The sequence below is a fragment of the Herpailurus yagouaroundi genome, unplaced genomic scaffold, assembly GCF_014898765.1.
Source record: "Herpailurus yagouaroundi ecotype Mexico unplaced genomic scaffold, PumYag 159, whole genome shotgun sequence".
Taxonomy (NCBI): Eukaryota; Metazoa; Chordata; class Mammalia; order Carnivora; family Felidae; genus Herpailurus; species Herpailurus yagouaroundi.
In genome coordinates, this window is record NW_024412400.1 from 41380784 (window position 1) to 41407858 (window position 27075).

The following is a 27075-nucleotide window of genomic DNA, read 5'->3' on the forward strand; positions in this document are numbered from 1 at the left end:
TTGGATGGTGGTTTCAAGAAGAATTTTTTTTTTTTTATCTCGTGTGCATTTCCAACCTCACAAACAGTATAACTCTTGCTCTACCCTTTAAAGCCACAAACTAAATCTGAAATAGTCACATTGGTTTTAATCTATAGTGGACATGCAAAACAAATATGCAGAGTGGCTTTTCTAAAAGAGAGAAGTGAAAACCTTTCATTTAACTTGCTGTTCAGTTTCGTAACAGTTACCTAACATACCTAATTCCAAGTTGTTATTATTGTCTCTTTTATAAGACAAACCTTTCTTCATTTTTCATTCTTCAGATGAGCTAAGCACAATATGAATGAACAATATCCAATAACAACAAAAATTTTGTTAAGTTCTTCCACGGAAAGTTTCAGGAATTCAACAACTCATCTGTGATCATTTGCCAGCATGAGACTAAATGCTCCTGCAAAGCTTTCTCTCCTATTCTTGTAATGGTTTGTAGAAGCCATCAGTGTAAACGGTTTGAACTACCTTCCCTCCCTATGCCCATTGCTGAATCTTGATCTTGGACTTCCCAGCCTTCAAAACTGAGAGAAATAAATATTAGTGAATCATGTCAATGAACGTTTGGTATTCTGTTACATTAAAATTCATTGGTCTATTTTGCACTTTGAATGGATCTTTTACTGACGTATTATGTTGTAACATTGTGAATTAAAAATTTGAAATATATTGGCTCATTGAGTCATGCAGATCTTCCAAAGATGCACACATTATATAATAATAGTGAAAAGAAGTCAAATAACCTTTAATATTATTATGAAAATAGTTTTGACTATTTATAAACAGTACCGTCTAGTGGCTAAGAGAACAGAATCTGGTGTCACAGTCCTGGGTATGATTGTCAGCCCTATTGGGAAAAATCTGCATACCCATTTGTTTTAGGACTAATAAAAGTACTTTCATCATTAGGACTGCTGTTTTATGTTGAAATGACATAACATATATTACGACTGGTGCACAGTCAATAACCAGAAATGACTGCTCTTTTTTTCATTTCTTTCACTTCCTAATTTGATCCTGTGCCTCTAGTTTATATCTGTGTTCTCTACTTTGACTTTGTTTCCTCTTCTAATCTCTGATATTCAAGGTATACGTGACACAGATCAAACCTGAACAAAAATTTCAGAGATCACAATCTTCAGCTAAATCCAAATTGGAAGGCAAGGAGACAGGTGAATGCATGCTTTTTAGGAGGAGAGATTTCTAGAATTTAAGAGGTAAAGAAAATGAGTCCTTAAATCCTAAGGGTCCAAAAGGATGTTTCCTTATTAAGGAAAAGCTATGGTTTATCAAGATGAGTCTCTATTCCGAGGGCCTCCTGGGACATCTCTGTACTAGGAAGCAGAGCCTCTCCCTCCTGCTGGTTGAGCTGATGAAACATTTGGGAAATGCATTATGTCAACCTAAGAAGAATGGTAGCATTTGGCTCCTGGGTCATGGAAAAAATAGCTGACTTCAGCTCTTTATCAGAATTCTGACTCAGGTTGGGTTCAAGTTTTCTGTTTTGGTTGCTATTGCTGTGTAACAAATTACCCCAAATGTCAATGTCATTTAAAATAACCGTTTTAGGGGCACCTGGGTGGCGCAGTCGGTTAAGCGTCCGACTTCAGCCAGGTCACGATCTCGCGGTCCGTGAGTTCGAGCCCCGCGTCAGGCTCTGGGCTGATGGCTCAGAGCCTGGAGCCTGTTTCCGATTCTGTGTCTCCCTCTCTCTCTGCCCCTCCCCCGTTCATGCTCTGTCTCTCTCTGTCCCAAAAATAAATAAATGTTGAAAAAAAAGTTTTTTTAAATAAAATAACCGTTTTATTAAGTTCATGGATTCTGCCATCAGTAATTCAGACAGGGCACAGTATGAACAGCATGACCCTGCTTCTCCACGTCTGCTGCCTCAGCTGGGAAGATGTGAAAGCTAGGGGAAACCCTACAAAACTGGAATCATCTAATGGCTCATTCCCTCTCACTGTTGGCCTCACCACCTACACGTGGGCTATCTATCCATGGGGCTGAGGCTAACTCATTACATGGCAGCATTAAGGTAGGCACATGCCAGTGTAGGGCTCCCAGGCTGAGTATGGCAGAAAACAAGTTAGAATCTGCATTGTCTTTCACGACCCAACTTTATAAGTCACAGAGTATCATTCCCACCATACTGAATTGGTTGAAACAGTCTGTCTTAAGATATACATGGCATGACCAAAATATTGTTTCACATGCATGCTCACACACACGGATATGCACATGTACACACACACACACACACACACACACACACACACAGAGTCATTTAAATTATGCAATTCTCACTCCCATACCTACAGACACAACACTGAAACAAAACACATCAAAATGTAAACATTGGTTACTTCTGGGTGGTTGGATTATGAGTGACTTTATTTTCTATATTTCTACTTTATTTTCCCATTTTCTTTGCCAAGCTTTCTCATTCAATCTTTTCATGCCCAGCTCCGCTACCAAAGAAACTTTGATCTTTCTCAAGCTCAATCCAGCCAAGCTCCAAACGGTCCAAGTCTACTTCTGACTCACTAGCTCTAAAGCCTTTGTTGTTTCTCCTGTTCCTTCTTATCACTGGGTCTAAGCTCATGGGGTTGGACTGTTCTTTACCTTAAGCTCCAGAGAATAGTTTCCTTGTCTGGAACTTAGGCAGTTTAAAACATGACCACAAAATTCTTTGACACTTTTTTTTTTTTTTTGATTGGGTGAGGTCTCTGTCCTCTCCTCTTGAATACAGGCTTTCAACCCAAGGTTTGCTTCTCATTGGCATCCTGCTCTGAACAGATTTGTTTTTCAACTTTATTCACTTCTGCTAAGTCAGCTAAATTAGTCTTGACAGAGTTCCCTTATGCCCAGGTTTCTGTGCCCGGTGCCAATAGCCTGGCACTGAGTTTTTGTTGTTATTGTTTTTGTAAGTATTTACTAATTTGAAGAAGTCTTCCCATCCTAGAAATGAGTAAAGTCACTAATTAATCCTGTCTCTAAGGGTAAAGGCCAAGGCTCAAATACAAGAAAGCTTCTGCCCTTTAAACAAGACCCTGCCATCTTTCATGAATGTTCCATTCCCAGTACAACAACAAAGAAGATAAGAAAAAGTTGCTACCAGTAACCATCACTCCTCCCTTCCAGAAACTATAGACATGGCCCCAGGTTCACCGTTTGACCACTTGGGGTGTTCTTGTTTTCTCCTTGTAACAAATGTCCAAAACAAGGCAGCAAACTCCCGTCTCCTCAACTGGTAGCTTCACCTCCTAGCAACTGGTCTTTCTGGGATAGTAAAGAGTCCAGCTAACATCTCCCAGGCTTCCATTTACCTCTGAGACATCTGTTGGGTTCCTAACCCTCCCCACCACATAGGGCCTAGCCAGAAAGGCTCTCTGCAAAACAAACTGATGAGGAGAAAATTATTCCTGGATTTGTATTCCAGGAAAAACCAATAGCCAGAAGTTAATATCTCTTGCCAAAAAGCTTTAAAGACCATAAGAGCAGGGAGTCAAGCTGAATATATACAATGTGTTGTATTCTTAAAGTTTTCTTTTTTTTTTCTTTTTTTTTTTTGCTTATGGTCAATGGATATTTCTAAGTAAGTAGTGCTTCCTTCAAAGTAGCCATCATGGCCAGGGACAGAACTATTTTAATGATGCTATTCTTACCATACCTTTTTTAAATGCCTGTTTTGAAATTTTCTTCAGAGAGGCCATGTTATCTTGCCTATCTGTCTTCAATGGCATTCAGTCAATATCTATTTAGCCTCTGCCTCTTGCTAGTTGCTGTTGTAGGCAGTGAGTACATAGTGGTAAATATGAAACACAAAATCCCTGCCTTCTCGGAAACTATTATAAAAAAATAAACAAACAAACAATATTTCTGATCGTGTTAAGTGCCGACAAGGAGAGAGTGATTTGAGAGAGTGGAAATACTTTAGAGGGCTCAGGGCCTGCCTTTCTGAGCAGGTAAACTGTGAAGAAAAGAAATAAGCTACCTTAAGGTCTGGGAAGAATGATCTAAAGCCCTGAGAGGAAACCAAGTTTAGTTTATAACATATGGGTAAATGGAAAGTTACTGGAGGATTTTCAGAAGGGTGTAACTTAATTTGGTTAATCTTTGAGAATGGATTTGAGATAAGTGGGTGAATGCGGTGAGCGATTCAACTGAGTCATAGAATTTATGGTACAGACTAACTTTTGTAGTTTGGAGAGTCATTTTTAAAAGATGATTTCCCAAACTGTTTTAGCAACAGAGACCTTAGAAGATTCTCCACAGTGGCCTTGCCCTAAGTCTTAATGAAGAGTAAATATCTTATTAACAATGGACTTATATGAGGGAAATTAAGTTTGTAACGAATTGAATGTGTCTAAGAATTAAACATACGAATTATATACAGGAAGATACTATGGTTACTTATGTTGCTTTTCTTTTTAAGGGGGGTTAAATATACTGTCTGATTTTTAATTTTTCATGAATACTGTGATAGTACACTTGAATTTAGAGCTTGTCTGAATGAACACACATTCAAACTTAGAGGAGCCCAACACAATGCAGTTTCCCTGAACCCTAAAAACAGAAATGTGTAATGTTTTATAAGGCGAACTTAAACTAGCTAATCTATGTAGACATATGGAAACATGGCATCCATACACGTTGTTTCCATTTAATTTACTTTACCACTCAGACTCTTGGAACCTTCCCGTAAGTTTGTCTATGACTCACCCTTGGGTCAGATGACTTAATACTTCCATCTAACCGAGGGAAGGGAACATGATTATTTAAGAAATCCACGATCCCCACTCAGGATGCCAGGAGCCTCTAAGGGGGCTAATCTTGTGGCTTGGCACTCTCCATCTTTTCTTTTTCCTTAGAAAAATCAGTGCTTACAGTTGGCCTGCTAACTGGCATTTCTTTTATCCCTTGAGGGTATTTCTGGGTCAGTATGCTTTGATAGTGCATAAGACTATACAAGAGCCCAGCTAAATTTCTTTGTACAGAGCAAAACAAACCTGTTCCTACTCTTCCTTCTTCCTTTCACTTGGTAAAAACGCTAATGTTTGGAAGAGTCCAGCCCTATCCACATAATTATCTCACTGGAATTCCCCCAATAACACTTATCAAGACAAGTCAGGCATTATGGTTTTAGGTTTACAGATGCAAAAGTGGAGAAACACAAGAGCTTCATTTCTCATCTAAGGTCACCTAATGAGCAAGGGCAGCAGCTGGACTCAAAGCAAAGTCTGGGCCCCAAAAAGTCTTGTACAGTCTTTCTGATACATCACTTGTCTCTCCAGAAAACATCCAATACTTACCAGATACGTGCTTCCCCACCCTCAACTGAATAGTAGACACTTACAGTATAAGCATTCATTGTTCTCTTACCATACATTTGTTATCTGTAGTGGTGATTTGTGTGGTTAATAAAGAATTCTAGGCAATAGTTTTCAAGTTTGCACAGATGCTGGTACTTCTGTCTTTTTGATAGACCATTTACTGAAGGAGACTTTGGGGTTTATGTTTGAAACTGACACAGAAAGCAGCAGTTAGGAGATAAATTTATCTAAATTCCTAGTTTAATAGTGGCATGCTATTCCCTGAACGTTACATATCCACATGAATAAAAGCAGGATGTTACCAAAAGATGGCAGAGTAGTAGAGGGACCCAATGCTTGCCTCATCCCTCAAACCCACAGCTAGATGAATATCACAACATTCTGAACACCCAATAAATTGATCTGAGGATTGAGAGGACAAACTGCACAACAATAGCGAGAAAAGAGGGCACATCATGGAAGGTAGGAGGTGAGGAAATGTGATTTGGGGAGAAAGGAATCACAAGCGTGTGGGAGGGGAGGGGAAACTCGGTCACGGAGAGAAGAGAGAGAGGGAGACAGAGCATTGTGCAGAGGATTGCACACGAAAACCCCTCCCCAAACCACTGACTACAAAACCAGAGGGGCTGATTATCACAAGTTTTTATAAGCAGCAGTGCGCACAGTCTGAAGTTTTAGAAGTCTGCTCCATCACTGGGGTGGAGCTTGGCAGGCACAGCAGTGCTCCTGTGAAGACCGAGGACAGGAGCGTACAGGACGCTCTGAGGATCCCCTGGGTCACACTGGGAGAGACAGTTCCCTTTCCTGGAGTGCATTTGGGAGATATAGCACTGGTTCTTGGGACAAAAAAAGCTTGTGGGTGCCACTAAGCTGCCTGGTTCATTCGCACAGGGGCAGAGGCATGTGCTGAGGGCACTTAGCCAGGACACTGGCTTTTTGCTGCATTTTACTCCAAACTCCGAGCCCTTGTACATTCATGCAACTGCCCTTCTGGGACAAAGCAGCACCAGCCACAGTGCAACAAGACCCTCCCCCAAAGGATCACCATAGATCTTCTCCGTGCCGGGTCCCTAAAATTTGGAGTTTTGATACCAGATGGTACTCCTGAAATTAAAACACAGGAGCACTGTGCAGCTGGGTGGGCAGATGGTTCAGATAGACAGGGTGAGGGCGGGGAACCGAGGGATCCCTGGAATACACAAGCGGAGATCGGTCGCTTTTCTGTGAGGGCTTCCTGAACAATGGCAGGTGCAAACTTCCCTCTCTAGGGACAAGAGTGGGCTGACACCATTTTTCCTCCCATCCATCAACATGGGGGGGTTTCAGTGGGCATCGCAGAGCCCAGAGTGGAAGTCTGAGCTGCTTACACGAAGCCCCACCCCACTGTATTCTGCAGGTGCTTCTGCACCAAAGCAAGTTGCCTGAGAGCCAGAGCAGCAGTGGGTCACTCCCCCAGAGACCAGTACAAACCCCCCACCCCCGCACACACCAAGTCCACTGACCATAGAGTGCTGCAAAAGTCCAACTCTAGTGTAAATTGGGTCTAGCCTCTTTTAACAAGCAGACAAAACACAGCTAGTTACAACTTGTCACACACTGGACAAGGTCAAAATACTCCCCACTGCAGTCAAGGAGAAACTCTGAAGAGGACTGACCTGAGGGAAAAAACAGTCCAACACAACAGCAGAGTGCACACAACATACACCAGAGACACTTACTAAAGTGTCAGGCCCTGGTCAGCATATGACCTCTTCTTAATATAGCCATTACTCTCAGAAGCAGGAAACATAATAGGCTCCTAACACAAAGAAGAGAGAGACCTAGGCAAAATGCCAAAATGGAGGAATTCATCTCAAAAGAAAGAACAAGAAAAGGTCATGGCTGGGGATCTATTCAAAACAGATATAACTAATAGGCCTGTACCACAATTTAAAACAGCAAACATAAGGATACTAGCTGGGCTTCAGAGAAGCATAGATGACACCAGGGAGTCCCTTAATGTGGAAATAAAAAACCTAAAAGTAGCCAGGCCATAAAAATATGCTATAACTGAGATGTAAAACCACTTAGATGTAATGACCACAGGGATGGAAGAAGCAGAAGAATAAGTGCTATAGAAGATAAAATATAGAAAATAATGAAGCTGAAAAGAATGGGAAAGAAAAATATTGGATCACAAGGGTAGACTTAGGAACTGAGCAACTCCATAAAGTATAATAACATTCATATCATAGGAGTCTCACAAAAAGAAGAGAGGGAAAAGGAGGCAGAAGATTTATTTGAGCAAATTATAGCTGAAAGCATCCCTAATCTGGGAAAGGAAACAAATATCCAAATCCAGGAGGCACACAGAACTCCACTAATCAACAAAAGGAGGCCAACCGAGTCATATTGTAGTAACATTTGCCAAATACAGAGATAAGGAAAACATCCTGAGAGCAGCAAGGTAAAAGAAATTCCTAACTTACAAGAGAAGACAAATCAGGTGAGCAGCAGACTTATCAACAGAAACTTGGCAGGCCAGAAGGGAGTGGTATGATATATTCAATTTGATGAAGGGAAACATATGCAACCAAGAATACTTTATCTAGTAAGGCTGTCATTCAGAATAGAAAGAGATAAAGAGTTTCCCAGATAAACAAAAATGAAAGGAGTTCCGATTACTAAACTAGCCCTGCAAGAAATACTAAAGGGGACTCTTTGAGTGGGAAAGTAAGGCCAAAAGCAACAAAGAGGAGAAAGGAACAGAGAAAATCTTCAGAAACAGCAACTTTACAGGTAATACAATGGCATTAAATTCATATCTTTCAATAATCACTCTGAATGTCAATGGACTAAATGCTCCAATCAAAATAAATAAAGTATCAAGATGGGTAAAAAACAAGACCCATCTATATGCTGCCTACAAGAGACTTTAAACCTAAAGGCACTTACAGAATGAAAGTGAAGGGATGGGGAAACTTTATCATGCTAATAATGGATGTCAAATGAAAGCTGGAGTAGCCATACTTATACCAGACAAACTAGATTTTAAACCAAAGTCTGTAAAAAGAGACGAAGAAGGGCATTATATCAATATAAAGGAGTCTATCAAACAAGATCTAACAACTGCAAATATTTATGGCCCCAACTCGAAATAGCCAAATATATAAATCAATAGATAACACACATAAAGAAACTCATTGATAATAATACAATACATAGTAGGGGACTTTAACACCGCACTTACATAAATGAACAGATAATCTAAACAGAAAATCAACAAAGAAGTAATAACTTTGAATGACACACTGGATCAGATGGACTTAACAGATATATTCAAAATGTTTCATCCTAAAGCAGCAAAATACACATTCTTTTTGAGTGCACACGGAACATTCCCCAGAATAGATCACATACAGGGTCACAAATCAGCCCTCAACAGATACAAAAAGATTGAGATCATATCATGCATATTTTCAGATTATGATGCTATGAAATTTGAAGCCAACCACAAGAAAAAAATTGAAAAGACCACAAATACATGGAGGTTAAAGAACATCCTAGTAAGTAATGAATGGATTAACAAGGAAAGTAATGGATAAATGAAGAAATACATGGAAACAAATGAAAAGGAAAACACAACAGTCCAAAACTTTTGGGATGCAGCAAAAGCAGTCATAAAAAGGAAGCATATACAATTACAGGCCTACTTCAAGAAGCAAAAAAAGTCTCAAATACACAACCTAACCTTACACCTAAGGGACCTAGAAAAGGAACAGCAAATAAAACCTAAAGCCAGCAGCAGAAGGGAAATAATAAAGATTAGAGGAGAAATAAATGATATAGAAACAAAACAAAACAAACAAACAAAAAAAACCAGCAGAATAGATCAATAAAACCAGGGGCTGAGTTTTCAAAAAAATTAATAAAATTGATAAACCTCTAGCCAGACTTATCAAAGAGAAAAGAGAAAGTACCCAAATAAATGAAATCACGAATGAAAGAGGAGAGATCAAAACCAACACCACAGAAATACAAACAACTATAAGAGAATATTATGAAAAGTTATATTCCAACTAACTGAGCAATCTGGAAAAAAGGGATAAATTCCTAGAAACATATAAACTACCAAAACTGAAACAGGTAGAAATGAAAAATTTTAACAGACACATAACCAGCCAAGAAATTGAATCAGAGTCCATGGCCAGATGGCTTCCAAGGGGAATTCTACCAGATATTCAGAGAAGAGTTAATACTTATTCTTTTTAAACAATTCCAAAAATAGATATGGATGGAAAACTTCCAAACTCCTTCTATGAGGCCAGCATTACCTTGATTCCAAAATAAGACTAACACCCCACCAAAAAGGAGAATCACAGGCCAATATCCCTGACGAAAATGGATGCAAAAGTTCTCAACAAATTACTAGCAGATCTGATCCAATAGTACATCAAAAGACTTATTCACCTTAATCAAGTGGGATTTATTCTTGGGCTGCACAGGTGATTCAATTTTGCAACTCAATCGAGATTGACGACATTAATAAAAGAAAGTGTAAGAACCATATGATCCTGTCAATAGATGTAGAAAAAGCATTTGACAAAACACAGCATTCATTCTGGATAAAAATCAAAGTAGGTATAGGAGGAACATAGCACAACATCATAAAGGGACCCATAGCTAATATCATCCTCAATGGGGAAAAACTGGGAGCTTTCCTCCTAAGGTCAGGAACACAACAGGGATGTCCGCTCTCACCACTGTTGTTCTAACCTTAGCAATCAGACAACAAAAAGAAATAAAAGCCAACCAAATCAGCAAAGAAGTCAAACTTTCACTGTTTGTAGATGACATGATGCTTTATGTAGAAAACCTGGAGGACTCCACCAAAAAAACTGCTAAAACTGATACACAAATTCAGCGAAGTCACAGGATACAAAATCAATGTACAGAAATCTGTTGCATTTATACACATCAATAATGAAGCAGCAGAAAGAGAAATCAAGGAATTGATCCCATTTACAATTTCATCAAAACCCATAAGATACCTGGCAATAAATCTAACCAAAAAGATAAAAGATCTGTACTCTGAAAACTATAGAATACCTATGAAAGAAATTGAAGAAGACACAAAGAAATGGAAAAACATTCCATGCTCATGGATTAGAAGAACAAATATTGTTAAAATTGCCTATGCTATCTAAAACAATCTGCACATTTAATGCAACCCCTATCAAAATACCACCAGAATTTTTCACAGGGCTAGGACAAACAATTCTAAAATTTGTATGGAACCAGAAAAGACCCCAGATAGCCAAAGCAATCTTGAAAAAGAAAACCAAAGCAGGAGGCATCACAATTGCAGACTTCAAGCTATACTACAAACCTGCAATCATGAAGACAGTATGGTGCTGGCAAAAAAAAAACCAGACACATAGATCAATGGAACAGCATAGAAAATCCAGAAATGAACCCACAACTAGATGGCCAACCAATCTTCAACAAAGCAGGAAGAATATCCTATGGAAAAAAGACAGTCTCTTCAACAAATGGTGTTGGGAAAACTGGACAGCAACATGTAGAAGAATGAAACTGGACCATTCTCTTGCACCATACCCAAAAATAAATTCAAAATGGATAAAAGACCTAAATGTGATAGAGGAAACAATCAAAATCCTAGAGAAAAACACAGGCAGAAACCTCTCTGACCTCAACTGGAGCCACTTCTTACCAGATACACCGCCAGGGGCAAGGGAAATAAAAGCAAAAACTGAACTGTTGGAACCTCATCAAGATTAGAACCTTCTGTACAGTGAAGGAAACAATCAACAAATCTAAAAGGCAACCTATGGAATGGGAGAAGATATTTGTAAGTGAAATATCTGGTAAAGGTTAGTATCCAAAATCTATAAAGAACTCATCAAACTCCACACCCAAAAAACAAATAATCCAGTAAAGAAATGGGCAAAAGACATGAATAGGCATTTTTCCAAAAAAGACATCCAGATGGCTAACAGACACATGAAAAGATTATCAATATCATTCATCATCAGGGAAATACATATCAACACCATGATGAAATGTGACCTCACACCTATCCAAACAGCTAAAATTAACAACACAAGAAACAATAGATGTTGGCAAGGATATGGAGAAAGAGGGACCCTCTTACTCTTCGGTGACAATGCAAAGTAGTGTAGTGACTCCGGAAAAGAGTATGGAGGTTCCTCAGAAAGTTAAAAATAGTACTGAGCAATTGCACTACTAGGTATTTATCCAAAAGATACAAAAATGCTGATTCAAGAGGGCACATGCACCCCAATATTTATAGCAGCACTATTAACAATAGCTAAATTATGGAAAGAGCCTAAATGTCCATCTATGGATGAATGGATAAAGAAGATCTGGTGTATATATACAATGGGACATCACTAGGCCATTAAAAGAATGAAATCTTGCCATTCGTGAGAATGTGGATGGAGCTAGAGTGTATTATACTGAGCAAAATAAGTCACTCAGAGAAATACAAATACCATAGGATTTCACTCATACGTGCAATTTAAGAAACAAAACATGAACATAGGTAAAGGAAAAAAAAAGACAGGGAGGCCAACCATAAGAGACTCTTAACTATAGTGAACATGCTGCAGGGTACGTTGGTGGGGGCTTGGGCCAAATGGTGATGGGTAGTCAGGAGGGCACTTGTTGTGATGAGCACTGGATGTTATATGCATATGATAAATCACTAAATAATAACTCCTGAAACTAGTATTATACTATATGTTAACTACACTAAAATTTAAATAAAAACTTGAAATACTAAAAAAAGAGCAGGATGATACCTTAACAAAAAGTCTTAAAAGTGCACACATACACACACACACACACACACACAAGCCAATACAACTGCACATTTTCTTTGTTTAGAATCTTTTCTGTGTAGTTCAGAAAAAAAAAAAGATAAGCAAATCTTAAAGTGGGTTGGTTTAGTTGGCTGAAAGGAGGAAGGATTAAGGGTGGAGAGGGGTGGAGAAGTTATTTGCTTATTTATTGAGTTGAGTAGGGGAAATCAGCAAAGGAATTGAGCCAGTTGTTATAAAATTTAGGAATATTGGGGAAGAGAGATAAGTACTGTAAACTTTTAGATCCATTTCCTGAGCATTAGCAAGGTGATCTCTCTTAGCTTCTTCCTCCTTCTTCCTCAAGTATTCAACCTTTTTAAAACTCCTTTACATACAGAGAAGATGTATATTGCTCAGTGAGTTCTGGAGTACCATTTTGGAGTATTTTGTTTCACAAATGAAAATACAGGAAGCCCAGTTAAATGTGCTTTTCATACAAGCAGTGAAAAATTTTTTTTCTGTGTGTAAGTGTCAGATATTGCCTGGGACAATCTTTTACTAAAAATGGATGTCTTCAATTTGAATTTAACCAGGCATCCTGTATTTCATCTAGCAACCATATCCATCTGGCTAAGACAGAGATAAAACAAAAAGTTTATTTTCTCGGATTACTTGCAAATTGGAGGAAAGTTTTCCAGAGGTTTTCGGGAAGTAACAGCTGTTCCCAAACTTGGCTGTCTGTTGGAACCAGATTCTGGTGGTGTTGCTCTGAGATTCAGCCAGGACATGGAATTTTTCCAAGCATTTTAGGGGACACTAATGTGCCACAGTGAGGAGCTGGTGACTGATGTCCATGGTTCTCATCCTGCACAACACAAAAGAGACCTAAGGATTTTTTTAAAAGTACCCATAGCCAGATCCCACCCCAGAGCAAATAAATCAGTGTGTGTATGGGAGGGGGGGAGGAGCAGGCCCCTTACACTGCAATTTAGGAAAAGCTCCCAGTAAATGCTAATGTTCCTTTAAAAGCTGGAAGCCCTGAATTATAGCTTAAACTATGGCATCCTAAGGAGGGCCATCTATAGGAAACTTTTAAAAGTTTATCTTTCGGGGCACCTGGCTGGTTCAGTCAGCTAAGTGTCCATCTTTGGCCTAGATGATGATCTCACTGTTCCCAGGTTCAAGCCCCGCTTCAAGCTCTGTGCTGACAGCTCAGAGCCTAGAGACTGTTTCAGATTCTGTGTCTCCCTCCGTCTCTCTCTCTCTCTCTCTCTGCCCCTCCCCCACTCACACTTTGCCTCTCTCTCTCTCTCAAAAATAAACATTAAAAAAATTTTTTTAAAAATAAAATCAAAAACGTTTATCTTTAATATTTTAAACTAAGAAATTAGTATTTATTATAATCAATTCAAGCCATACTAGGGGCACCTCAGGTGGCTCAGTTGGTGACTTTGGCTCAGGTCATGATCTTGTGGTTTTTGAGTTCAAGCCCTGCGTCGGGCTCTGTGCTGACAGCTCAGAGCCTGGAGCCTGTTTCAGTTCTGTGTCTCCCTCTATCTCTGCCCTTCTCCCACGTGTGCTCTGTCTCTCTATCAAAAATAAATAAACTATGAAATATTTATTATATTTCTATAATATATATAGAATTCTATATATATATTCTATAGATATATATCTATATATATTCTATATATCTATATATATATCTATATATATTCTATATATTCTATATATAATATTATATAAATATTATATATTTCTAAACTATGAAATATTTATTATAATCAATTCAAGCCATAAAAAATATCTAAAATAAAGATGAGTCTCCCAACTCTACTTTCCAGAGGTCTCCACCCTCAAAATCTTGATCTGTTTTTCTTACGCCAGGCATATAGGGAGGAGGAGAGAATCAATGAGAGGCACATGATATGTGTTAGTTATCTTTTGAAGAAGTTGCCACACTTCATTTTTTTTAACTTTTTAAATGTTTATTTTTGAGAGAGAGAAAGAGTGTGAGCAGGGGAGGGGCAGAGAGAGAGGGAGACACAGAATCTGAAGCAGGCTCTAGGCTCCCAGCAGTCAGCACAGAGCCTGATGCGGGGCTTCAACTCATGAACTCCGAGACCGTGCCCTGAGCCAAAATTGGATGCTCAGCCGACTGAGCCACCCGGGAGCCCCCCAAAGTTGCCACACTTCACTTTTAATGTACCAGAACTTTGTCGTGTCACCACTTCAAGGAAATAGTGTGTTTATTCCAGGCTTCACTGTGAACCAGTGAAATCAGGAGCTATAGAAGGGGAGAGGGAGGGGAGTCTTGAGGAGACAAAACAACCTCTACCACAATCATTTTCCACTCCTGATATTTGGGAGCATTCCTGGCCGTCCTCTGCCCCCTCATGTACTTGCCTCGGGGAGCGGGGATGAGTTACCCAGCTAGCAAGTTTGGAAAAGGAACTGGGCATAAGTGGCTCAATCCATCCTTTTTGTGTCCCCGTGGGGGGGCAGCTTGTCTGCAGAAAGCACACATTCCTCGCTCCTCTGTGGGTAAGTTTACAGGGGCAAGCCTCCACCAGGGAGCCTTCTGGTTTTCCAGCTCTACCTGAGACAGAGAGGGCAATTGTGATTCTACACCATTCTGTAAACCTATTGTTGCCAGAGAACATCACGTGTCCTTAAAACAGCCTTATCAGAATAAAAGTAATTTGTTTCCTTCCTGTATCCACCTCACAAATGAATTCATTCACAAAGTAATCTCTCAAAACACCATTTATATAAATATAGTTTCCCTTTGAAAGTTATAGAGCTATCAGTGAACAAAATAGCGTAAGTTTTCCCTGATTTCCATGTGAGGGCAGGTCCTGTGAGCAAATCTCAAACAAGTGCATGAATATGTCATAAACAGAAAATCACAAAGCCATATAGAATGGGGAGAGATACACAAAGACACGAAACATGGAGGAAAATAGAATTTTTTTTTTTTTTTTTACTGGTAGAGAAAATAATAGCGAAGCAATTGAAGGGGATAAAATAGACACTGAGCACTACCAGGAATACGGCTGACTGTCATCCCATAAGCCTGATTCTTGAATAAAATATTCCCCATCCAGCTATGTCATCTGTATGTCACCTGCCAGGCCAACGGGCAGACTAGGTCACATCTAGGCAAGAGTGTGCTCAGTTGCTTATTAGCTTTATTACCTTTCCCGACTTAAGGTAATGGCCTGATTGTCTTTACTCGACTGATACTCCTTTTGAACCAACAATTACATTGTTGGTTTGTAACAAACAACAAATAAGCATATATTTATATATAATGTATAAAAATATATAATAAGCATACTTATATATACTATATATATAAGTATATAGTATATATAAGTATAAACTATATATATACACACTATATATATATATATATATACACACACACACACACTATATATATGTAAGTATAGTGTATATAAATATAAAGAAACTGAACTCAGATGTAATTGGTGACTACAGAAGATATTGCATCAGTGGATGAATGGATGACTATAAAAACTTTCATGGGACTCATGAGATAAACATTTGAAAAGTTTTTGCTGTTGTAACATACTAATCCAGTTTCTTCTTTCTAGTTGGGAGACCTCTGAGAAATTACTCTGCTTTCCTGAGGTAGACTCTGTAAGTATGCGCTTAAAATGATTTAAAACATTAGAACACAGAAGGCTGCACCGCCAGACGCGGACCACGACTCCGAGTCCGCCGCTCCCCCTGCTGCCAGGGCTCCTGGCGCTGGGCCTGGGGCGCGTCTGCTGGGCGCTAGGAGCAGGTGCGAGACACCAGCCTCGGGGACGCTCCCGCGATGTGGACCTCGACAAGTGCAGGGACTGCACGTTGTGCCCCCAGCGACTTCACAGTGGCTTCTGCGTGGGCTGCTCCCCAGATCCTCCAGCCTCCCACGCCTTGCTGCGGCCCATCCTGAGGGGCGCCCTGAGCCGAGCCCTTGTGCCGGGACTGCTTTCTGGCTTCCTGGACTGGAGCCCGTGCTGCAGGGTAGAGAAGTTGACGACTCCTGTGGAGGGGTCTGGAGGGAAGTGCTGTCCTGAAATGACGCTGATCTAGGGACAGCCCACTCACCTGCCAGCAGGAGGCCCCACTCACTCATCATTCATTCATTCATTCATTAATCCATTCATCTGGAGCCAGCCCCTGTCCCCCGAACTCACCACCCCCACAGATAGCCCCACAGACAGCCAGAGCCAGATGCTACCAAACACAGAGGTGTGGACGGAGAAGGGAGGAACGAAGCACCTCTCCAGGCCTGGGCCTCGGCATCAGAGGAGCCTCACAAGGTGTCTGATCACCCCGACTCTGGCGCCGGGATAGAAAAGGAGACCGGTGCTGGCTCACACCAGACAGGTGACACTAAGGAACCTCGGCATTTACACAGGCCGCCCACTCTAACTCCCCCCCTCCTCCCCCGTGGCCCCGGGGACCAGGCTGACCTAAGGGACAAACAAACACCAGGTCCCACCCGCCAGATGTACTCAGCCTGGGAGGTTAGGAACCTGTTCCTAACACTAGGGGGCTGGCCCCAAGACACTGCTCCCCGACCCTCAAACGAGCGGGTATTTCTTTATTTTGGGGGAGAAAGTGTGGAAAGAAGAGAAAATTTATTAATAAAATAGTCTTTAACTTAAAAAAGACTAGATTTAGAACAGCAGCGTGTTTTTTTGTTCTGGTTTTTGTTGCTTACAATTCCAATGTTATGAAAGATGTTGCATCACAATGTTTTAACTCGCTGTTAAATTTGGGGGTGGGGGGAAGGACACTGGAATAACAAATGGAGATGTGTGCTTTTACTTCTGGTTCTACTCCTAATTCCTGATGTAACTGTGGGGAGTACATGAGCCTCTCTCTGTTCCCTCATTTCTATAGTAGGATGTAGAGCACATAGTCCTTAGTGCCCCTTCTAACTCTAGCAGCCTTGGATTCTTTCATTAAAACTTCTAGATTAGTACCAATATCCTCTTGGCTGAAGAAAAAAAAAAAAAAGAGCCTGGTTTACTGAGAAGCCCATGGGCCAGTGCTGCCCCCTGCAGTGGACTGACAAGGGGGGGGGGTGCTGCTAGCTAGATCAGCATTTCATCATTCCAATTGCTCTCTCAGTCACTCTCCATGGGCGTATTCTTGCATAATCAAGAGTTTTAAAAACGAATTTGTTTGTTTTTATCAGTTATAATGAAAACAATTAAAACCCACATAAGGTATGTTTAATAGCTGTTAGCTAAGATACTTTGAGTAAACATGTCGTTAAAACTACTCAAGGAACGGACTCTTTCCATAATTTTCCAAAATTCATATATCTAAGCCTGGATTACAGAAGAGCTGGTTCCATTTTAGATGAACCTTTTTGATCTAACAGTATTAGAGACATTCAACATAATGTTGAATGTGAAGAGAATGTGAAGAGAATGTGAAGAGAATCTGGAATGCAATCCTATGATGATAGATAATACACTTCAAATAGAAAATAAAAAAATTAGTTGTAAATTAAGTCTAACAAATAGTAGTAATATAAAAGTTCAAAATTATTTTAAGTTTTGTCTTTGTGTTAAAGCATTATCCCATGAGTACTTTATAATAAAATTGTGTGTTGTTAAAAAAGAAAAATAGATCACTGGGGTGCCTGAGTGGCTCAGCTGGTTATGCGACCACCTCTCAATTGCGGCTCAGGCCACGATCTCGGGGTTGGTTAGATGGAGCCCCAAGTAGGGCTCTGCACTGACAGCACAGATTCTCTCTCCCCCTCTCTGCCCCTCCCTTGCTTGTGCATATACACACGCACACTCTACTCTCTCTCAAAAATAAATAAGCTTCCGAAAAAAGGCAAAAAAGAAAAAAGAAAAATAGATCAGTTCCATTGCTGCCAATGTTGCAAAGATCATCTTAAAACCCTTTTGCCATAGAATGCCTAGAAAGCCTAAAGTATAACCCAAAGCTATGTAAATGCAAAGTGTAACTCCTAAGAGAGTAAGAGGATTTAGTAAAGGTCAAAATCATGAACAATCTGAAATATCTATTAAACACAGACTGATACTTTCTCTGTAGCCCAGAGAAAAGAGTTACCAGTCTTTATTGGCCAGGGGCTTAGATTTCATCTATCAAGACGAGACAGGAGATGAGCCATGGGCTTAAAGCGAAGGTGTGGCAGAAAACAGAGACTACCACTAAAATGGGAACTTTCAAAGAGACACATTACATTGTAAAGGAACTAGAAAAAAATTCACCTACTGGCAAACAGAGATCAGGGAAAGCTTGGCTGTTTTGGCTTGTACACCATAGGTATAGAAAAAATTGTTCCCTAAGAATTTGTAACCAAGATTTATGCTCACTGTTTTGGTTTTCATATTTAAAATAAATACATGAGTTGGGAAGCACTAAACTAACAGAATAACATAAAAGTGGTCTTTGGTTGGACACACCACCGGCATACCAGCAGAATCAAAAGCACATCTCTAGGAGAGAACCAGACAAAACCCCTCAGAGCCTCATGGGCTTTCCCTCCATCATCCTAAACTTGAGAGAACCATTTTCCTCTATTTCTGTTTCCCTGTATTTCTGAGTTAACATACAAAGAAACCACATATCGCACAACAGAGGAAAGAAGCATCGGGGACGGTATGTTGCATGTAGCCTCTGGAGTCACCTGCAAATAATCGTTCTACGGACATAAGCTAGCCGGGTCACCTTATGCAAGATACCCAAATCTCCATTTTCTGATCTGTAAAATGGGAATTATTATAGTACCCTATTTTACAGGGTTTGAATTGAATGAGTTAGTCTATAGAAAGTCGGTACAAACAGAATGCTGTCTGGAATATAGGAAGAACTAGAAAGAGATCCTATTATCATCACCATCAGTCATTAGTTGGTTACATTACACCCCGTCTCGTGATTGGGCTGGTTTTCCTCTATGTGTGCCCAGACGCATATTTGTTTACCCTGCAATTATATCTTGAGGTGAACCCAGCAACTACACATCTCAACAGTATATGAGTTCATATGACTGGCTCTCTTATTGAGAAGCAGCAGAACTAAGAATTGCAAGAAAATTTAATGGGCCATCATGAAGCTAGCTGATTACAGAATGTTTTTAGAATACACTATTTACGGGGCGCCTGGGTGGCTTGGTCGGTTAAGCGTCCGACTTCGGCTCAGGTCATGACCTTACCGTCCGTGAGTTCGAGCCCCACGTCGGGCTCTGTGCTGACAGCTCAGAGCCTGGAGCCTGTTTCAGATTCTGTCTCTCTCTCTCTCTCTCTCTCTCTCTCTCTCTGCCCCTCCCCTGTTCATGCTCTGTCTCTCTCTGTCTTAAAAATAAATAAAAATGTTAAAAAAAAATTAAAAAAAAAAAGAATACACTATTTACTTTGTTTAAATTTTTTTAAATGTTTATTTTTGAGAAAGAGAGAGACAGAACGGGAGCAGAAGAGGGGCAAGACAGAGGGAGACACAGAATCCAAAGCAGGCTCCAGGCTCCGAGCTGCCAGCACACAGCCTGATGTGGGGCTTGAACCCACGAACCATGATACCATGAGCTGAGCTGAAGTCTGATGCTTAACTGACTGAGCCACCCAGATGCTCCTCCTTTTTTAGTTATTACGTGAAGAGGCACCACTACCACCCCAACCTTAGCACCCACCCCACCTCTGTCACCACCACCACCCCAACCCCCCCAGTGAACACTCACCACCCACCCATTCTGGACAACTGGGAAGGAGGATGAGGAGAGAAGGCTGCCTGACCAAATTTCTAGTTGGACCTCAAGACTGGGCAGCTCTACAAGCCCTTGCATTGAATACCACCTGCTGTGCTCTCCCCCTTCCAGGGGCTGTTATGTTTCTCACCTTTTATACATTCAATTTTCCTTCATTACAATTACAACTGGAGAGCATGGAGATTCACTGGCGTCCAATCTCTATTACCTCTTGACGAAGTTTGTTTCTTCCTCTGAAAAAGGGGTATTGGATGTTTATCTCATGATGCGGTTGTGAGAATCATTTTTCACAACATACATTTTTCACAATATACATTTTCAGAAAAAATTTATTTTATGCAATAATTCTTTAAACGTGTGCTGCAATTGCACACTTCCTTGCTTTATTCTTGCTGAGGGATAGAGGACTACCTTTGCATTTCTGTCTCCTTGAACGCCTAACAGTGCCATACACACATTAGAACTATTTTCACTCACTCAACAAATATTTGTTGAGCATCACAGAGGTACCACTCTCTTGGGCTCTGTGTTTACTGTAATAAAAAAAATCAACCCTGGTTTTGTGTGATGAAAATGTGCTAAATTGACCTTTTCGATATTATTTACCGTGTACTCAGCTGGCAGACAAGACCGTAAAATGTAAAATCTTACCTCCAGCAGGGCCAGGAAGTGTACTTTGGCAAATGACACAACCTGCCCATCTAAACTATCTGATTAAATGGGACAGAAAGAATTAAATGGCACCTGAGATGTTACTAGTGACATGGCCTCTACTGAATGTGCCAACATGCCATTGAACACAGGTCCATGGTCCTCAAAGATGTGTATGTAGTTTTTAAAAGTCTGTCTCCTCAGTTAGCCTGTGAACCCTGAGGATGGTAATTATCTATTTTTAATCTTTGCATTTCCCTCTGCCTTCAGGAATAACCCAGTGCCTGGATTTAGCAGATGCTCACTAAGGTTAAGTATTAGTGCAATGAAATACTGAAGAGGAGGGTATACATTTTGAATAGTCAACCTTTTTACTGGCTACTATAGTAAATATTCCAAAAATAAATCCACTGATTGTGTTGTTATTCATTAGGCAGATCCTGAGTGAATGCCTATCACGTGCTATTATTAACCACACTAAATGTTATCACGTAGCATTCTATGCTGCCTCACTTGACTACACTTGAAATGTATCATTTTGTTTTTCTCTATTCTGGGATTTACAATTTAAGATGCCTAGAGGCAAATAAATGGGAAACAGACTCTGAAGGTCAACCAAATTATAGGAAAAGATCCATGTTCAATATTAGTTATCACTAGCCGAAGAGTTGAATTTGGTATTAGTTTATTAAATCCAGCCCTATGGGTTTTCTGAGTTTGCATCTTTCAATATAAGTTAAATTAAACTTATATGGCAGGTACTGAAAAGTAGCCAGTTGTCCCAGCACCAGGATGCCATTCTCTGAAATCACTGTTTATTCTAGACTTGAACTTAATTTAACATCTAGTTGGTTGAAAAATTCAGCTAGCAAATTAGTCTGGTAACCAGTTTTTGTGTAATTTCTGGTAAATCTGATTGTTAAAATTGTTTTAAAATGCATCCTTCACTGACAGTGATAAATTCTAGCAGCTTTCCTGCATGATATACTCCTATTGATACCATACTTAAAATTTAAATATGCCTTGAGTAAGGTATAAGAAATAAGCATTTCTAAATAGCTTCGTTATATCACAAAGCTAGTTACTACTATAAAACATTACAAAAATGACTTTTTTAGAATTAAACCTATACAAGAAAACAAGGACCCTGAATGCAAACCTGACTGATAATAAGAAATTACTTCACAAATTCCTTTGAAGTATTAAAAAAACTGTTTTAGTCCATTTTGACTGCTGTAACAAAAATCCCATAGAGTGGGTGGCTCATAAACCACAGAAATTTATTCCTTGCAGTTCTAAAAGTCCAAGCTCAAGGGCCCAGCAGATGCTGTATTTGGTAAGAGTCCACTTCCCAGTTCATGATGGTGGTCTTTTCACTGTGCCCCCACGTGGTAGAGGGGCAAAGGAGCTCCTTGCCTTTCTTTTATAAAGGTACTAATCCATGGGGCACCTGGGTGGACCTGTTGGTTAGGCTTTCGACTCTTGATTTCAGCTTAGGTCATGATCCCACGGTCGTGGAATCAAGCCCCCTGTTAGGCTCCATGTTGAATGTGGAGCCTGCTTTTGAGATTCTCTCTGTCTCCTTTTGCCCCCTCCCCTGCTCACACACACTCTCTCAAATAAACTTTTTAAAAAGTATATAAAGGTACTAGTCCATCATGAGGGTTCCACCCTCCACCCTCACGTTCTAATCATCCCCCAAAGTCTCACCTCCAAATACATCTCATTAGGGGATTAAATTGCAACATATGAATTTTGGGGGACACAAACATTCAGTCTATAGGATTCCATCCAGGTCAGGACAAAATTTCATTTCCTTCTCACATGCAAAATACATTCATTTCATCTAAACAGCCAAAAAGTCTTAACTTGCTCCAGCATCAACTCAAAAGTCTGAAAGTCCAAAGTCGCATCTAAATAAGATATGGGTGAGACTCAAGTATGACTTAGACTGAGGCAAAGTCCTCTTCTTCTGTGAACCTGTAAAAACAAACAATTATGTGCTTCCAAGATACAATGGTGGGACAGGCATAGGATAGACATTCTCATTCCCAAAGAGAGAAATAGGAAAGAAGAAAGGAGTGACAGGCCCCAGGTAAGTCTGAGACCAAACAGCACAAACAACATTAAACCTTAAGGCTCAAGAATAATCTTTGACTCAGTGCTTTGTCTTCTGGGCCCTTTGGGGTGGCCGTGTTACCCACAGGGCTCGGCAGAATGGCCTTCCCTGCAGAGACTCACTGCCTGGGCCCTGCGGATCTCCAGGGCTGGGGTACTAAGCCCAAGGCTCTCCCAGATGGCCCTGTCCCTAGAAATCTAGGTGAAGGTAGCCATGCTCCCTTGGCTTGTACACTATGAGCATAAACAGAAATGGGGCCATATGGGCCCGCACCTTCTGCCTACACCCTCTGGACACGTGGCCACTGAATCTCATGCCATACCAGGGCCCAGCAGAGCCACATCTGGGGTGGCGGAGAAGCATGATGAGAGACTGCAGAGAGCAGAGCCCCCATGTAAGGTAGTGTCAGGTAGTGTGCAGAAAGGTCCCACAGGTGCTGAAGGCCCCTCCTTTGGATCACTCAGCCTCCTCAGCCCTTGTCATCGGGGTCTGTAATGACAGCAGCAGCTCTGTGGATCACTGAATTGCCTTCAGGGTCATTCTTACATTGTCTTGGAGAATAGTTTCCTAGCTTCTGTTCAGAAGGCTCAACCATATTAATTTCTTTATCAGTACATTGGCCACATCCTCAATGTTCTCATTTTTTGCTATATGGATAGGCTGCAAATCTTCTAAGTCTTTAAGTACTGCTTCTTTTAACAATTCTGCTTTTAGGTCACTTCTCTCTGCTTGCATTTGACTGCAAGAAGTCAGGGGGACCCTAACTGCACCTTTAACACTCTGCTTAGAACTCTCTTCAGCTAAACCTCTAGTTTTATCACTTGCAAGTTCTATGTTCCACAAAACACTAGAACATGAACACAATTCTGCCAAGTTCTTTGCCCCTTTGTAATAAACAGGGCCTCTCCTCAAGTTTCCAACAACATGTTCCTCATTTCCATCTGAGACCTCATCAGAATGCTCTTTACCAATTCATGTTTCTACCAACATTCTGTTCAGGATTAGTTAGCTATTCTCTAAGAATACTGAGGCTTTCTCTATATCTATCTTTTCTTTCCAAGCTCCCATCAGCATTGCCTTTAAAGTTCTGTTAAAATATCTAGGCTTTTTCTAGAATGCATCTCAAAATCCAGCTTCTGCCTATTACCCAGTTCCAATGCTGCTTCCACATTTGTGTGTTACAGCAGCACGCTCACTTCTCAGTACCAATTTCCGTCATAATCCATTTGGGCAACTGTACAGTACTGGAGACCAGGTGGCTTACAAAACAAATATTTATCTTTCACATTCTGGAAGCTGGGAAACCCAAGATCAAGGTACTGACAGATTACAAGGACACTAATCCCATTCATGAGGTCTCCACCAGCATGTCCTATCACCTCCTAAAGTCTCCATCTCCAAACACCATCACATTGGGGTAATTCATAAATCTGGGGGGAAATACAAGCATTCAGTCTATAGCAAAGACTCAATCACAAGTCAAAAAATAAAACAGTATTTCACTATAAACCATATTATATTTATTTAAAAAGTCAAAAACAGTATGATGAAGCATTAAAATACAAAGAGAGTAGCTTTTTTTTAGTGACTCTGATCAATTTTACACAATGAAATACCATTAAGAAATATAGAAACTATAATATGAACCATAGTATAAAAAAAATAAGACACATGGTATTACTTTTAAAGACAGAGGGATAATAACTGTAAGAGACAAATTAATGCCATGAAAACTTTGCACAGAAACTTAAAATGTCATATGTTAAATAATCTTTTCTTAGCATTATGCAGCAGGTCTTGGGATGTAGGGATGCGGGCAAGTAAAAATGAAGTTTGTACAGATAAACTTTCTCAATATTATTGTCTCATTTCCTACATAAAATGTCAGATATTATTATAAGAAATAATATATATGTCTAAGACTGCAATCGTATTTTCAAATATAAGGTAATTGTACTTTTTAGAAAAGCAGCAGTTTAACACTTAAAAAAAAAGCTAGCAGTAGCACCTAAATATAGAAATTACAAGAAACTGAATAAAACAACTTTACCATGAAAAGATAAATATAATTATAAAATGAAGCACCTTTCTTTGACTTCAACAGGAATTGTGGGCAAAGGCTGTCATCTCCGAGTAATCCCATCAGAGAACACTTAGAGTTGCTTTACTTAACAAGGAGAAGAATACATTTCATTCTACATACTGGCTGTGTTGAAAAAACACAGTCCATGTCCAGATAGGAAGGTAGAGTACAAAAGACACAGGCTGATTCATCAGCAACTATTCACCAATACACTGTGCTCTTAACTAGCTAATAACAAGTACACTTATACTGTAACTATGTCGATCCTACAGAATTTTACTGTTAAGCTATAGTTCACAGAGAAGTTTTATTATCTTCTTTGCACAGGCAGATTTATCTATCATCTAAATAAAAAGCAGCTAAGAAATATTTAAAAACGTCAAAATTCGTAGTTTTGCTTTTACAAAGTGCTACACAGAATGCCACATTTCAAAATTTAGAAACCCAACTTCAATTCCTGCAGTTAGAAAAACATGGTGATTATCAGTGATCTTGAAAGAAAGAAAAATAAAAACTATCTCCACTGTGTCACACCCCATGAGATACGGAAGTTCAATAGGCAATCTTTGAGATTTGGCCAAAATATTTCATATGTAAGGCATCTGTGGCCAAGAGAGATTAAATAGATTAAACGCAAGCTCCTCATAAGGACACTGATGTCTCTGAGTTGCTCAGAGATCTAGACAAGCTGTGGCCCTTGTCACCTCTTTTCCTGATAGGATGACCCTGACTCCATTTCCAGGCAGGTCCTGATAGACCACGCTAGTGAATGAGGGAATAGGTATGGAAAATAGAACCTTATGATTTTTAAAAAAATGTTTTGTTTGGTAATAAAATCAAATTTTCCATTGAAACTTATAAATTTTCAGAACAAGGTTTGATACATATGCACAAGTAAATTTTTCCTTGTACAATAACACACAGTATTTCTGCCTACCTTCCTTTTTGTTTTAAAGGTCAAGAGTATTATTCTTTTCACTTAGAATCAAATTTATCTTCAGTAACAGGACAAGTTGATGGAGAGGACAGGTTGGAGAGGGTTGGGGATAAAAGCTGTTTTATTCTATCTCAAAGACTGCTCTAAAAAGCTTGCCATTTCATGACCCATTAATGTGAGAGCCCTGGGATTCATTTTCCCTTATCTCAGGGTAAGTAAAGTGTTTTCAAGCTCATTGTATTATGTTTACTTGGTTAATGAGTTATAGCTTTTTCAAGGTGAACTCCTAGTCTACCATGTAGACAGAGAGACAATCAATTAAAAAACATGGTTCAATCAATTAAAACACGTGTTCTTGCCCTTACACTCAGCCTACCTGTCAGAGCTAATACCCAGTAAAAATAATCTGCAAAAGCAGATACATATATTTGCAAATAATTCAGGGGATTATAAACCCAATCCAACTTCTCTAATTTTTTTTAATTAACCATAATTGTTGATTTGCTGTGTCCATCTATCTTGATGAACGTCGTGGTGATCTTTCAAAATACATGAAGTCCTGAAATTAGAAAAAAAATATACATATATATATATATATATAATATATACATATATATTAGAAAAAAAGAGACAACTGTATGTATACAGATGGATACATAATTAGATGCAATGCATAAAATATTATCCTTTATAATTTATCAGGCAATCCTCTTTCTAGTTAAGAATAAATAAATCTAATGAAATCTTTATGAAGAGGACCTAATATGAAGAGCAGCAATTAAAAACTTGTAACTATTGGTAGCCAATAACCTTTCCATTTGGGGGTACCAGTTAACTAAATTTTCATTGTTAAAAAGACGAAAAACTTGACAATCAAAACTAAATGTTAAATATACCAATTGCAGTACGTTAACTACATTTTTAAGGTAAATATTTTCCATTTCATTTCTATGCTTTACTTATGAATATTAGCCATTAATCAGCCAGTAATACAGCAAGGGAACTGTGCCTACTAAATCTAAGGAAGATACAACACCAAGGAGTACAATGACAGAGAGGCAATAAGGTGGAGGGAAAGGAAATCCGCTCTAGAGTTATTTTATTTCCTCAAGAAGTCAAAGGACAGGCATCTTTAAGTAATGGGAAAGACAAATAACATGCTGTGACGACAATCACACCCACTGGATACCTAATATTCTCCAAGCACTCTTCTGGCCCCTGTACTCAGATGATAGCTAATGTTCATCACCCTGAAAAAATCTAAGTATTTTTATCTCCATTTTACAGATAAAAAGAATGAGGCCGGGAAGTGTTCGACACTTTGCAAAAC

The 27075-nt window shown here is 39.6% G+C and overlaps 1 protein-coding gene across 4 annotated transcripts in view; it reads right to left on the minus strand.

Annotated features, from left to right (window-relative positions):
• Positions 1-24222: 24222 nt before the first annotated feature.
• The window catches only part of PLSCR4 (phospholipid scramblase 4), a 52283-nt gene continuing 49430 nt past the window's right edge, over positions 24223-27075 (minus strand). For all 4 annotated transcript variants that reach the window (XM_040480413.1, XM_040480412.1, XM_040480411.1 and 1 more), the window contains one exon: positions 24223-26304. In XM_040480413.1, the coding sequence (XP_040336347.1) occupies positions 26260-26304 (45 nt within the window). In that variant the 3' untranslated portion in view covers positions 24223-26259. The remainder of the gene's footprint in view (positions 26305-27075) is intronic.